Source organism: Tursiops truncatus, chromosome 3 (assembly GCF_011762595.2).
Source record: "Tursiops truncatus isolate mTurTru1 chromosome 3, mTurTru1.mat.Y, whole genome shotgun sequence".
NCBI lineage: Eukaryota > Metazoa > Chordata > Mammalia > Artiodactyla > Delphinidae > Tursiops > Tursiops truncatus.
In genome coordinates, this window is record NC_047036.1 from 38,051,914 (window position 1) to 38,067,558 (window position 15,645).

At 40.1% G+C, this 15,645-nt stretch overlaps 1 protein-coding gene across 1 annotated transcript in view; it reads right to left on the minus strand.

Moving 5' to 3' along the window:
• The window catches only part of EMB (embigin), a 45,199-nt gene extending 30,871 nt beyond the window's left edge, over positions 1-14,328 (minus strand). The window contains exons 1-2 of the mRNA XM_019930055.2: positions 14,262-14,328; positions 9,582-10,052 (exon numbers count right to left, since the gene is read on the minus strand). Coding sequence (XP_019785614.2) covers positions 9,582-10,052; positions 14,262-14,328 — 538 coding nt within the window. The remainder of the gene's footprint in view (positions 1-9,581; positions 10,053-14,261) is intronic.
• Between the last annotated feature and the right edge of the window lie 1,317 nt (positions 14,329-15,645).

The window sequence follows — 15,645 nt, forward strand, 5'->3', positions numbered from 1 at the left end:
TCCTCCACCCACACCTAATATTCATTCATTCCTATCCTCTCTCTCTGTCACTCTCTCTCAAGCACACACACACATTGCCAAAAAGTCACCTATCAATATGAAAATTCTTTTTTTCTATTATTGGGCATAGCTCACTTACAGGTTGCAGGAAGCCAGGAGGGAGCAGCATCTGGGAACAGCAGATGGGAAAGAAAGAACTGTTCCACTCTATCATCTGTTCTGTGAAGCTTGCAAACATAAGCTTTGATATCTTTGCTTCCTTTGCTAGGGAGACCTTTTTTCTTGGCCTAGCCTATTGCAGAGCAGAATGCCATCATGAAGATCTTCACCACACTTTTTATCCCCGAAACAAGCTCATAACCCTTTTGAGATGGTCTGACTATTATTATTATCATTATCATTATTCTTAGTCACAGTATCAGCAATAGTAAGGATGACGTAAGCTGAAAAAATGCTGTCATTCTGATTCTCATTTCACTTAAATACGTGAACACATACAGCATACATGCTTGATGCCAGTAAGGAACGTGAAGCTGAGTAAATTTGGTTCCTGCAGGGCTGCATGGATCATAATAATGTTGGTTTAGGCCCACAATTTGTGATTGAGAGTCATTAAAATGTCAGAGTAGCACCCATTTATAGTATTGACTGTAACTAGCCTATGTGGTGTATACAAGTTGGTATGTGAGCTACAGAGTATGAAGTGTGATTTACATCTTTGAAGGACTCTGGAGGTAGAATAGAGCTGGAGATAATGCCAAGGAGATGAGCTCTGAGGCTGGGGTTATCTTCCCATTTTGCATCAACAGGATGTGGATGGATGGGTCCCCCTAGGACCTACATTAGAACAAGGAGAGAAAAGGGGTCTAGGCTTGGCTTGGGCAAAATATAAGCTTATGAAAGTTGAAGGAATAGGAGGAAAAGGAAAAACCAAGCTTCAAGAGTAGGAAAATTTGGATAGTTCCAGAATATAGTAACTGTTGTGACCACTTCCAATTGCCAACTCATATATTAAAAATACAAACAGACATCTATAATCCAGCCACCACCTGTATCCTAACTTCCTATTGCCTTTAAAGCATTCATGATCAGGCTCCAGACTCCACTGAAGAAGCCCCAAGTGCAAAAGGGCATGTATAACTGTTGTGATTTTTGTCTTGGGAAAAGTTCCTCTAAGAGTCTTGAGTACAAGAGCAGGACAGTCTGCAAAAGGTGTTAGAATATTAAAGTGAGAAGTTCATTGTTTAGCCAAGATATTTTTTAATCAAAAAAGTGAGAATGTAAACCTTATTGCTTTCAGTAGGAGGACAGCTGGCAAGAGGCTGATGCAGCTGATGTTAGTGTCTAAAGGAAATTGGCAGGAGATTCAGGCAGATGTGGTTTGAATATTTCCATGAAAGGATTAGGCTGAGTCACAAAAAGAAGTACAGAATGGAGAGTCAGGGATTTGTATCCTGGTCCAAGTTCTGCCAATGACTTGTTACTTGGGGTTTCATTTCATGGAGAAGGGAGGATCAGAAAAAATGGATAATATTGAGTGATGGTGCCAAGATCATAACACTCATTCCTTAAGTTATCATACTCACTGCTCTATTAATCATTGCTGGAAATTTTCCACTTAGCATTCTTTTACAGGTAGTTGCCAAAATGCCAGCATAAAAGAGTAGCTTTTAGTAGTTGTGACAGAGATTAAAAGATTTTTCTCCTTCTACTTGGGCGATGGGGCATGAGGGTGTTGCATCAAAGAACTGTGTAACGTTCTAATTTTCACCTATATTGTTTCATGGGAAATTGCAAAATGATCTCCACTTAGATATCTTTAACATATTACATTTTATAACAGACATTCCTAGAAGGGTTTATAATTTATGCTATTAACATTTTAAATGAAATAAACATGCTATAATTTCTATTTAATATTAAGGTAACATTTTCACTAGTTTAAATGGGGCCCTATTAAATTGAAGTAAATTGGGAAGAAAAAAAAGATAAACACTAAAAAACTGCATTGGGTTTTAAGATTTGCTTTTATTTAAGTCAGAAAATCAGTTCAACTATACCTCTGTTTAAGAATAAGCATTTTGGGGCTTCCATGGTGGCGCAGTGGTTCAGAGTCTGCCTGCCAATGCAGGGGACACGGGTTCGAGCCCTGGTATGGGAGGATACCACATACCGCGGAGCAACTGGGCCCGTGCGCCATGGCCGCTCAGCCTGCGCGTCCGGAGCCTGTGCTCCGCAACAACAGAGGCTGCGACAGTGAGAGGCCTGCGCACCACGATGAAGAGTGGCCCCCGCTTGCCACAACTAGAGAAAGCCCTCGCACAGAAATGAAGACCCAACACAGCCATCAGTAAATAAATTAATTAATTTAAAAAAAAAAAAAAGCATTTTCTCTAACATACCCCCCACAAATCTCTTATATTTTAAAATCTTGGAAGGGTCTGGACATCATTTAAAGAAAGGTATAAGAAACAGCTATTAGGATAAATACCATTCCCTGCCTTTCTCTCTCTCATCCACATAATGTATTGATTGCTATCAACATGTATAATTAAAATTATTTTAATAAGTCTTAGTTTTAGCGTTCTGATAAATAGCAATATAAATGTGCAACCCAATGACAGAAACACAACCTAGGAATGGATAACATATAACACAGGTTTCAAACTCAGAATATATTTCCCCGTGGAAGCGACACTATCATTATACATAACCATGAGATCCCACACCAAATTGTAAAAGCCATTTAAGCCATGATATAGCTGAACTATAGCACTAAAATATCTAATTACCAATACTACATTTAGAGTTCTACCGCTGGGCTCTAGGAAAATAGGATCCCTATCCCCTGTCCCTAGCGGCAGTAGTAAAAGAAGAGAAGGGGAATACGGCTACCTGGATTCCTAGACACTATACCCCAGAGAGAGTTTGTCAAGAAAAGAAGAGGAAAGAAGTTTTGGCAAGAAAATAAATTCCTGATGGGAACATTTATAAGTCAGACTTTCTAAGTCAGGGACAGGTAACAGTCTAGATAGGGAACTCATATTTTTTTTATATACATGGGAACTATTGGACAAGAAGGTCATTTTTAGATTAGTTTAAAAAAAATTAAAGAACAATTAAAAAGCCTAATGACAAAAGCAATGTGTACTTTTACACAGCCTTGTAAAACTATTTTTAAAACTTGGTCACACAGAAATGCAAATAAATTGACCTTTTCTTTAAAATATGATTTTTGCAATAAAATATATTTTGAAGGGCAGTGTGGAAACTAATGTTTCAAACTACCTCCACCTGGGTCATTAAGATATTTTAACGGTGAAACTTACGCCAAATAAAACTAGGATTTCTGCTCTTTCTAGAGACTGTGGGTTTTTTTAATGTTTCATGCACTAGGTTATTCTCTTATAGGACTTAGATTTTGTTAATGGTTCTCAACTAGAGGTGATTCTCTTCTTCCCTGCACCCTGCCCAGGGGATATTTAACAGTGTCTGGAGACACTCAGGTTATCACAACTTGGAGGTTACTACTTGTACCTGGTAGGTTATATTAGTTTCGCAGTGTTGCCATACCAAATTACCACAAATACGGTGACTTAAAACAACAGAAGTTTATTCGCTCAGAGTTCTAGAGGCTAGAAGCCTGAAATCAAGGTGCAGGGCCTTGCTCCCTCTAAAGGTGCCAAGTAAGAATTGTTCCTGCCTCTTCCTAGCTTCTGGTGGTTGCCAGCAATCCTTGGCATTCCCTGGCTCCATTTTTACACATCCATCTTCCCTCTGTGTGTCTGTGTCTCTAGATCCAAGTCTCCCTCTCACTTCGTTCATAAAGACACAGTCATTGGGTTAAGGGTCTATCCTAATGTAACATGACCTCATGTAACATGACCTCATTTTACCTTGATTACATCTGCAAAGACCCTACTCTCAAATAAGGTCACTTTCACAGATACCAAGGGTCAGGACTTGAACATCTTTTGGGGGGTGACACAACTCACCCACTACAAAGGTAGAGGCCAGTGAGGCTGCTAAGCATTCTACAGGACAGCCCCCCATAGAATTATCCAGCCCAAAATGTCAATAATGCCAAAGTTGAGAAATCCTGATTTCAAAACAGGTACATCTTCAACCCTCATTCCTCAAAGTGATGATTTTTAAAAATCTTCAAGTGGCCCTATAGCCCTGAGGTCCTGTTTTACATGGTTTAGGTGCAGATATTTTAAAGCATGAACATTTGCAGCCCTACCTATTTTGAGGACCTTTTCCAAAGAGGCACCAAGTGCTGGATGGCGTTTTAAAATGCAAACTAGGAAACCAGTTACAGCTGTTAGCTAGCTCCAGGCTCTTGGCTACATCACAAAAGCACTCTGGGCTTCAAGATCAATCAGATGAGACATCTAAATTCTCTTTCAGGATCTCAGAACTATATAATTATAAGGCAATAGTAAAAAAGATTCTATCTTGAGAGTAGGGATACATTAGTAATGATATGACCACAGTAACTTTAAAAATACCAGAAAAATATTATTTTCAATTAAAAGAGAAACACCATTTTTAAATATAACATCTATTAATTCTATACTAACAATATATTATTTGAGATATTTTGTTGTGCATGAATAGTGACTATGTTTTATTAGGAGTAGAGAGTTTAATTTTAGTAAACCACTGTGAGGTTGTTTTCCTTCTATGTCAATGTGTGTGTCCTAAGTTGTTTATTTCCGAGGTTCACCTAATATTGTGAAATATGTGAGGCCAGCTATACGTAAGTAACTTGAAAAGATTACAATCTGGGACAGACAGCCTCAACACTTACAATCTGTCTCTGTTTGAGGGCAAATACTCCTTTGGAAAATCGTACCTAATTACATAAACTGATGACTATTTCTCAGCTATCCTTGTAGTTTGTCTGTTAATTCAAGCTTTCTCAGAGTTGAAATTCTTTTTGCTTTTAAAGCAATCTCAAACTAACAGAAAAGTTTTCCGTACAGAGTAAAGAATGTTTCCCCTGAACCACTGGGGAACAAGTTGGTCACCTGATGACCCATTCGACCTCAGAAACATTACAACATTATTTCCTACAAAGGACATAGTCCACTTCACCCCAATACTGCTGTTAAAATCAGGAAATTAGCATTTATGCACTATCATCTCATCCCACATCTTATCTAAGTTTCAACAAAAGTCTTTATAATGTACTTTTTTAGTCAAAGGTTTCAGCTCAGGATCACATGAGCTGTCATGAGCCATGTCCCTCTATTCTCTTCACTCTAAACAGCTTTAGTCTCTCCTGACTTTTATGACCTTGATGCTTATGAAAGTTCCAGGATTGTTAAGTTGTAATACGATTACATTCAGAGTAGACATCTTTGGCAGGAAAATCACAGAGGAGATGTTGTGTTCTTCTCACTGCATCCTATCAGGTGACACACAATTTTATTTCTTTCTTTACTGATTTACACTCTGATCATTTGATTAAAGTGGTGTCTGCCAGGCTTCTCCACTTAGAAGTTATTCTTTCTCCCTTTTCATTAATGCCAATTTTGTGGGAAGTTACTACAAAATATAATATAAACTATATAATATTTTGTGCCTAATCAAACTTTCAATTGACTCATGTAATTAATTAAGTTCAGTATGTACTCATGAATACTTATATAATTCAATGGACATTATTGAGTGCATATGGATACTAGTCCATTAGTATTATTATTTACTTTCACGCTCTATTTGTCCATTCGTACCCACTTCACTTTGGCTTCTGTATCCTTTTGACATCACCCATTATTCTTTGAACACTTCACTGCTTTCTGGCATAAGATGTTCCAGGCTTATCCTATCCTTTCCCCCCTCCAGTCCTGATATCAGCCATTTCTATAAAAAGTCCAAGTTATTATTAGTGAAAAAAAAATGTATTTAGAGTCAAGATTTGGGTGCTAAGTATGTCCATCACTGCTCCATCGCAGTGGGCAGACCTAAGAATACATGTGTACATATTCATAGACACACACACAACATATATATAATGGGTATAATATACATACATATATACAGTTGGCCCTTGAACAATGAGGGTTTGAACTTCAAGGGTCCACTTATACGCATATTTTTTTCAAGAGTAAATACTACGTTACTGCATGGTCCATGGTTGGTTCAATCCTTAGATGCACTGATACAGAAGGCTGACTATAAATTATACATAGATTAACCTTTGTGTTCAGGGATCACCTGTCAATATATATGACACATATATGCATTATACATATATTTACACATACACGTTTATATTTATGCATCTATTTATATAGATATATATAGACATAAGACATGGATAGAGATAGATATTTAAAGTCACGAATTCACGCTAATGCTGCCAATTGCAGTCCAACACCACAAGGTTCATTTTAGTCTTCCCCGTTTATTTCCTTCTTCTCTAGAGAAAAACCTAGATTCTATTATCCTCACCAGCTTTACTTATCTGATCAATCCCCCCATATATAACTAATCTCCTGTTGGCCCCAAAGAGATGTCTTCCTCACCCACTTAGGCTCCAGCATCCTGCACTGTCTGCTCCTGCATGTTTTACCTCCATCCTGTGATCAGGGTCAGACCTGCATGCCATAGCTGCGTAGAAGCCCTTGTCACTGCTCAGCGCTGAGGCCTCTCGCCAGACCACCCTTCTGTAGGAACGCCCACCTCATGTGCTTCGGCTCTAACACTCTACACGGGGCTGCCCTCCTACCTGGATGCCATCCTGACTGGGCTCAGCTTCTAATTCCCTGATCTGAAACAGTTTGGGTCCCTTCAACAGGGGAGGCGCTTCCGCATTTCCCCACCTAATGACTACAGGACTCATTCCCAGAAGGAAGGGAAGGAGATGGGGATGAGAGGTGGGGATAAAAGACCAGGACGAGGAAGAGCCAGTTGAACTAATTCTTAACAAAAGTGTATATAATGTAATTTCAAATGTGATGGTAATTTAGGGTCAAAATTTTGATGCCCCAGATATAACCCTATTAAAGACAGGCTTATATCCCATCCGTTCCTTTAAAGTTTAAATGCCATGACAGGTAAAAACTGCTAAAGTTTTCTGCTTAGATATAGACTAACAATGTAAGGCATATGTAGGTACTCGAATATTTGTTCCAACAAATATTTACTACCGGGCAGTTGCTCTGTGTGTCTCTAGAAAGGAAGGGGGCATTGATCAAGGAAGCATGTAAGCAACATCCTTTAGAAGTTAAAAATGATCATTTCAAATGACTCCCCTGCAAACATTTTTCAAAAGATAAGCATGACCCTTTCCTTCAATTTGTTCCCCCATAAGAGTAATAATAATGATTTTTAAATATTCCCATTTATGTAATATTTCTCCTTCATAAAGATATTCTACATTTCTTATTTAATTAAAACAGCCTAAAAGAGTTAAGGTGAGTCCTTGTGCCAACTTTATTCCAGGACTCAAACTGAGTCAGCAAGCCCTGCAACCCAAATCTAGCATTTGTATCCACACACTCTGCTGTCAGTGATTCCAAACTTTCATAAACATACCCACTCATCTCAGAGAGACAACTGAGTTTAAGAACACAATATTTGGAATCGGACTGAACATGCTAAATTTCCTGCTCTACTGCTTAATCATTTGTACTTAGGCAACTATTTAGCCTCTCTAAATTCCAATTTCCTCATCTGAAAGTCAGGGATAATAAAAACTAACCCATAGAGCTATAAACTATATGGTGCAATGCGTGGCACACAGTTGTTACATAGTAAATATGATACATTTATGATAAAAAATGATAAACATTTTTATTTTTAAAATTTGGCCCCAAATCTTAGGTTTATAGAACACCTACTTCCAAGTAGTTAAAAGCACCTAGGTAAAAAATAGTAAACTTCACAATGGTCTTTAGCGAGGAGGAAATTGAACCTCACCGACATCGATACAGTATCTATAAAGTGAGATGAGGCTGCCTCACAAGTTTTAATTCTGCCTTGAAATGAAATGTTAAGTAACTTCATGCCTTTTATATGTCACATTCTTCCATAATTTTAGCTTAAGTGGAGCTTAAAGGACAGGACTTGTGCTACATACACACACAGACATCGGCCGTACATATATACATCATTCTGTTTATTTAAAACTTTATTTGTTAATTTATCCCACCTTCATTTGTTTCCTACTTTTCTCTTTGGAAGTCTGCTCTAAGTGTCAATTTAAACCTGACTCCCTGATACCAATGGAATACCTATCCAACAGTGCACTCTCTAGGCCATATCATTTCAAAGCAGTGGTTTTCAACTTGCTTAGGCTCATATGATTAAAATCACATGGGAGCTTTTAAAACTCCTCACGTGTAGGCTGAATCCCAGGCCAACTGAATCAGAATTTTTGAGGGCAGGATCCACATATCAGCATTTTTAATGCTCGCTGGTAATTCCAACATACAGCCAACTCGAGAACCAAAGTTCTAGGACACACCTAGAATGCGTTGGTCCTCAGAAGTGTAGTACCCTCAGGTGAATGATAGGTGAATCAGGGATAGCCCAGGGTGTAGAAAACATCCTTGACCATTCTTTATAAGTGGTGTGAATGAAAAAGAGAAAGGTGGCTGCAAAGCGGGGTGAGGAAATTTAGAAACTGAGGCAACCCAAAATGTTTTGTCCAAGTTGTTAACAGCTAGGCCTGTTAAAGGACATTTATTTAAAAATGAGTAATCTTATTATTTGATTACCTTTCCATCTTCAAAGTATGTTACAAAAAATCTACATGCTATAAGCTCATAAAAAATGAATTCCTATTAAAGGTTCGAAACCTTGTGTAGAATAATATCCTGATTTTAGTTACTGATGGGCAATATTTGCAAACTTGGAGGTGGTCTGTTATCCTAATCAGCCGCTAATACTTTGAAATTTATAACACAGGAACTTGCATTAGAAAGTACGTTAGATAGAATACTTTCACCATAAAAAGTAATTATAAACAGGTGAAGCTAAAATGGCAAATCTGGTGTTCGTTTCCCTGATGCTTTGCACCAAAATCCCTCTTTCAGTGTCTTAATAATACAACCACAAATACAAACAAAGAAAAACCCATGGTCTTTGTTTTCAAAGACCAAGGTATAAAAGAAGATACACACATTATTATCCTTAAGTCGTGGGGCTTTGTTTTGTTGTTGTTGTGTTATTTCAGGTCAGCTCTAAAAAACATCATCAAAGCCAACCCACCTGCCAGGAAGGGAGGAGGGGATATTTAAGCCTCACTATCGATTTAAGTGAAGGGCCTTGGGAAATGTGGCTTTCAGAAATCCTGCCAGTTTAGCAGAGGCCAAGTCGCTGCCTTGTTCCTGCCCGTACCCTCACGCCCTTTTCCTAGGAACACCCAGACACTGCCCTACTACCCACGACCCCGTCTCGTAGGGCGCTGTTCGTTCCAGCGGAGGAGCCCGAACCGCACCGGCCTCTCGGCTAGTTTAGATAACCCTAGCGTGGCAGACGGGCGGAGGCGGACGCCGTTCCCCACCCGCGGTAGCCAGCATCCCCGCGCGCTCTCCGCCCCCTCGTTGGCCCAGAAACCATCACACCTGGGGTACGGCCGTCCTCCGAGCTCCGGCGCACCGGCGCGAGGAGGCACAGGAGGAGCAGCGGCAGGGGCGGCGCCCGGGGCCCCCGCAGACTGGGGAGGGAGCGCATGGCGCCAGCAGGTCCGCCGCGGTCCTCGCGCACCCACCGCCGTCGGTCCCCGGAGTCGCAGCGCACACTCGCCGGCGGCCCGGCACCCGCTGCCAGGCCCGGGGGCAGGACACTCGAGAAAAGGCGGAGTGGGAGGGGCCGGCCGCCCTGCCCTCCTCCCCTGAGACACTCTGACCGCGCCAGCAGCACACCCAGAGCTGCGCCCGGCCCTCCATCAATTATGCAGCCAGCGGCCGGCTGCAGGAGCGCCCGGATGTGCGGTGGCCACCCCCGCGCCGCATCCTCCGCCGCCTCCTCTCCGCCCCAGCAGGCCAGGGAGGGAGATAGGTGAAGACGCTGGCAGGTGGCGCCTAGCCCATCTCCTGGGAGAGAGGTCGAAACTCCTAATATTTATATATCTATAGATATATCTGCAGACTATCCTTTGCAGTTCATCTGAAGCAAGGTTCACTTATTTACTTTAGTGGGACAGAGGGTGGGAACGCGTTTCAGCTCCCCCGGCCATTCTGGGTTAAGAAGGCTTATGTGTGCGCTGGTGAAAGGCGCTATCCAGCTGCCCGGCATCCTGGACTAATGTCTTTGCTCTGCCTACCAATCGCACACAGCCTCCTCTCCGGTCTCTGAAGGCTTAACCGGTTCGCTCTAGATTACGGTTTCAGAGTCTCAAGAGTCCCGCAATCTGTTTTCCTTTTTCTTTTGTTTGCTTAACCTAGCAGTTTCCGAGAAGCCACTTAGAGCTCAAGAAACAAAACTACGGAAAGTAGATAACTGTGTAAAATGCACAAGCCTGTAGACCTTTGGCAAACTCCAACACCGTTTAAGATGTTATCCCTTACTGTAGCTTGGAATTTTTCAGTGCTCCCGACCAAATAAAATAAAACAGCTAAAAGCTACTGCTTTATCGGAGAGGATAGGAGGAATCTAATTACCACATAAAGGAGTAGTAAGATGTGATAATTCTCCAGGCTGTTATAACACATTAAAAGATATATTTTAAAAGTATTTCTCATGAGTTTGTTCCCTCTGCCTTTGTCTTTGCAATGTCAGGTTTGATAGTCATAAATTCAAAATATATCAGTGTCAAAAAAAGGATTGAAAGAAAATGTTAGATACGAATTTTGAAAATTGAAGTAAAGACAAGAGCTATGCTCACCTCACACAGGAATGATTTTTAATTGGTGTGTATTTTTAAAATATTCCTGTTTCCAGTTTAATGTTACATAGGCAAAACTTTGAGGGAAAATGTAGATTATTTAAATTTGTATCGAGAGAACATGAATAATACAGTTCGTTAAGCAATATTAAATTTCCACCAAGTGCCAGGCAATGTGTTCATTTCTTGTATTGCAAGGAGTGCCCGCATGTGCGCGTGGGCGCGCGCACACACACACACACACACACACACACACACACACCTAGAGAGCTATTTATCTATGAACTACAAATCTAAGGAAAGCCTCGTCTCAGTCAGAAAATTATGGCTATAATGATTAAACCTTTCTGAACAAAGCCTTATGAGAGACCCTGAAGGACTACATTTTACATCATGACCCTCTTAAGACCTGGAGCGGACTCGCTAAACCCAAACTGCCTGATCACTTGTCGCTAAGTCACACCCCTGTCTTCCTGCCCTGCATCCTGTCTCAAGACTAACTACAAGCATTTCCGTATGTCTTTGGAGAGTTTTAACAGTTAAGCACTTCTCGAAACAAACTGGACTCTGACTGACCTTCCCCAATTACTCCAATAAAATCCTTAAGCTCAAATTCACCTTTCTTCAAATAAGCTGACCTCATTTAAGGAAAAATTATCTTCCCAGTCAGATCAACGTGTTTATGAACAGAAAAAAGTGACTTGCCAGGTTGAGGCAAGTTTCCACTTCTCTTTTGCTGTTAGAGCAAAATAAATTGAGGAAGAAATATAATTCTTGTTTTGCTAAGCATTTTGAAAGTTTTCCCCATTAGTACTGGTTTATATTTATATATTTAATATTTTTTAGCCTTATCCCCAGTCCATTTTTTTCAAATGATCCGTATCCTTTAAAATCAATTTATATACTACCTTCCATGTACAGCTTTTTCTGACCTTTCTGGTCCAGATTGACCTTTCCCTCCATGGTAAATTAAATATGGCAACATCTGCTTTGACACTGTCCTCATCATGAGGTATGTTGAAGAAGAAAGAGGGTCCTGTATTTCCTCCCCTTGAGCTGGGTGACTCCTGTTGACATATTGAATATCGCTGAAGTAACACTGTGTTACTTCCGGATCCAGACCACAAGAGTGTCCATTTCCTTCCTTCTTGTCTTACAAGACAGCTGCCAGGAAAGAAGTAGGACTACCTTGAGATCACCGTGCTGTGAGAAGCCCAAACTACATGGGGGGCCTAGAAGGATGAGGTGCCATGTAGAAAGAGGGGCTGAGGGGCAGTAAGGTGTTCTAGTTTTGTGAGGGACCCTTCTTGGAGCTTCAGACAAGGCCTGCTGAGTGCCACGTGATGCTCCTTGAAGCAGAAGAATTGTCCAGCTGAGCCCTGCCTGTACTCCTGACCCACACAATTGTGAGATGTAAGAACACTATTGTTTTAAGACACTAAAGTTAAGGGTAGCTTGTGTCACCACAATAAATTATCCAACCACTCTCCTCTGAATCTCCCTAGGATTAATTTGACAATTAACAATTTACAGCCTTGTGACTTGACCTTCATGGTTGGTTTCAACCCCCATTTAAATATTTTATTGGTATTCAACTTATGTGATTATATCTTCTTTCCCGACTACATTACAACTCTTTTCAGTATAGGCAAACCATCTCTTTTCTTCTTCTGTTTTTCCTAAAACTCTGTTTTCCCTTTTTCTATAGTAAAATAATGCTATAAAATCTTTCTTTTTTTTTTTTCCTTAAGCTATTGTTGAGTGAAAAGTGTATGACATGATCCTGGGAAACTCTGAAAATGAGAATGGGAATGTGGAATGGGTTAGTTCCTACTGAAAGTAATATTTAATTTTAAAATTTTTTTAGAAAAAAGCATTATATCAGACAGTAATATGTAAAGTACTAAAAATAAAGGTGGGAATTTGCTACTGCCCATTAGTAGAATACAAATCCAAGTCATGAGATAATGGTAGGCAGAATTCTTCAGTGGCCCCTCCAAGATTCTTGACACCTGGTCACATGGGGTGATCCTGGAATGTGGGCAGGTTTGTGAATATGTTGGGGTAGTCACTATTTTGATTAGGGTACATTTGATAAGACTCTATTTCAGCAGGCTGGAGGGAGACATTCCTAGTGAGGCAGATACCCTCATGCTTGTCTGGAAAAAGCAAACAGCCACATGGTGAACTAACTGCGCATGGAGAGGGGCATCCTCCAGGAGCTGAGCATGGCAGTCCTACAACCCCAGGGAACTGAATTCTGCCAACAACCAGTGAGCTTGGAAGAAGCCCCAAGCCTCAGATGACATCACAGCCCCAGTCAACACTTTGCAGCCTGGTGAGACCCTGAGCAGAGGATGCAATTAACTGTGCCTGTCTCTTCTGACCCATGGAAATTATGAGATCATAAATTTGTGTTAAATCACTAAGTTGTTGGTAATAAACTAATACAGGGCATCCCATCAGATGTGATTCTAGTTACATTGTAAAAAAATGATCCTATACTTGAACAAGGTCAGGAATGGATATGGAAGGAAAAAGAAACCACATTAGTTGTCTCTAGATATTAAGAATTAGATGAAAAAGTTCCAGAGCTACTCAGAAGTTTATACCATTTCTAAATTGGGACCTATGACCATCTGACAGTCATTTGCTCTCCTTCTCTGGAAGGAAGAAAAAGAATATATAGATACATTGATATATAGGTGTGTATATATATATATGTACATACATGTGTGTATATATACATGGGTATTACATGTATAGACATGCATGTATATATATATATACTGTATACACATATGTATATATATTTAATAATTGCTAAATTATTTATGCAATGTATGGAGATCCTTTGATCTCAGGGATGGAAGTCCTCTAGTACATGCTAGGAGATAAATCATAATTGGTCTAAAACCATGAGTAAAATCTCATTCCCCTTAGCAATGGTGTGTCTAAGGGGAGCATAGCTGATGAAATACAAGAGCAAGTCTGCTGTGAATGGCTTCCCTCATCAAAGAGAGAAAAGCTTTAAGTAGAGAAGGCTTTTTGTCCCATCCCTTTGCCTCTTTCTTCCTGCCTTGAATATAACCATGATACCAGTATCAGCGGTGGCAACTTTGCAATGATGTGGTGACCAGGCAACTTTTCCAAGAATAGCAGAGAAGAAAGAAGAAAGAAACCTGGGTCCTTGGTACATCTCTGAGTTACTGTACCAGCCCTGAGATGCCTCCCTCCAGACCTGTATCAAATAATAACTACTGGTTACAGCACTTTTTTTGGTTCATAGCAGTTGAATGCATTCCTATCTGTTCGAGTACTTCCTTAGTTTAAATTAAAAGCCTTGCACTTCGCCTTGGAACTCCCATTCTGTCTCCACACAGGATTCTCCTTCCACCTCCTAGCTTTAGTTACTCACCTTTTCTGTGAGGATAATATCCAGTATCTAAGGACCTTAAATAATTCTTTAATTTACCTTTCGACATCTTCCCCCACCCAAACTATACTCATCCTGAAATACTTAAATTCCCCCAAAGTTGACTGTTTTGTGTGCTCACTGACTTTACCTCTGATTATTTTCTTTTTCTTTTCTTTTCTCTTTTTTTAATGCTTGGAATAGCTTTGCCTATAGCTGCACTGCCAATTCTCACTTCAATTTCTGCGTGCCCTTTTTTCCAGAAAGTTCTCTTTGTGCCACTTCAAGAGCTTCTTCTCTGGCTTCCACAGCATCTTGTGTGCACACCTATCCCAGCTCTTAATGCATTATGCTATAATCATCTGTGTAGTTATGTCATTTAGCTCCCTAAATGCTGAAACAGTGTCTGGTTTACCTTCATGTCCCATGTGCCAGAGCAAGCAGCACACAGTTGTCACAGAGATGAATTAAAGAATGAAACTCAAAATCTACAGATGCTCTCTGAAAAGTAACCATCTCTTGGCATGTCCCTCACCCAGACTCCCTCCCCGGAGATGATAGTTATCTGTGCTGCCTTCTTCAGGGATATTCCAAATCTATGCAAAACATTTCTGTACGCCTATGCCTTTTCACATGGATGGCGGCATTCCGTGCCTAACTTTTCTACTTTGACAATATATCTATTTCCTCTGTATAGAGCTTTCCCCTTTCAACAGCTAAATATCATTCCATTCTGTGAATGTCCAACTATGTATTTACCAGGTCTCACTTGACTGCATTTATATTGTTTTAAATACTTCCATTTACAAGCAGCTTAAAAATTAATATCATTGTACATTTCTTTAGTGGTTCATACAAGGGTATACATGTAGACTATAATCATGGAAATAATATTTCCTCATCAAAAGATATTTGTGTTTTAAACTTTGATAGATACTGTACCATTGTTTTTCTTCAAAATTATTAGTTTACATTCTCACCAACAGTGAAAGGGCCTGTTTCCCTATATTAATGCCAAGAAATCAAATCCTTGATCTTTGCCAATCTGACAGTTGAAAAATGGCATGTATTTACAATTTGTACTTCTTTATAAGAAGTTGTAAGTCGGGATGTGTATTTTTTATATGTTAAAATGTGATGTACAAACATTGCAAACAACAAAATCCAGTCTGGCTAGTTTAACCAGAAAAATAACCTCTTAAAGTTTATTAGGTCCTACTTGGGGTTGTTGAAGAAACAAACTCAAGGATAAACTTCCAGGAACACCAAGAACCATACAGTATACTGGTCTGATATGGATACCACTGATGCCTCCTCCATCAAACATGAAATGCCAGGGACTCAGCGCCCCACATCCACTACTGCCTCCATCACTGATGCTGCCTGT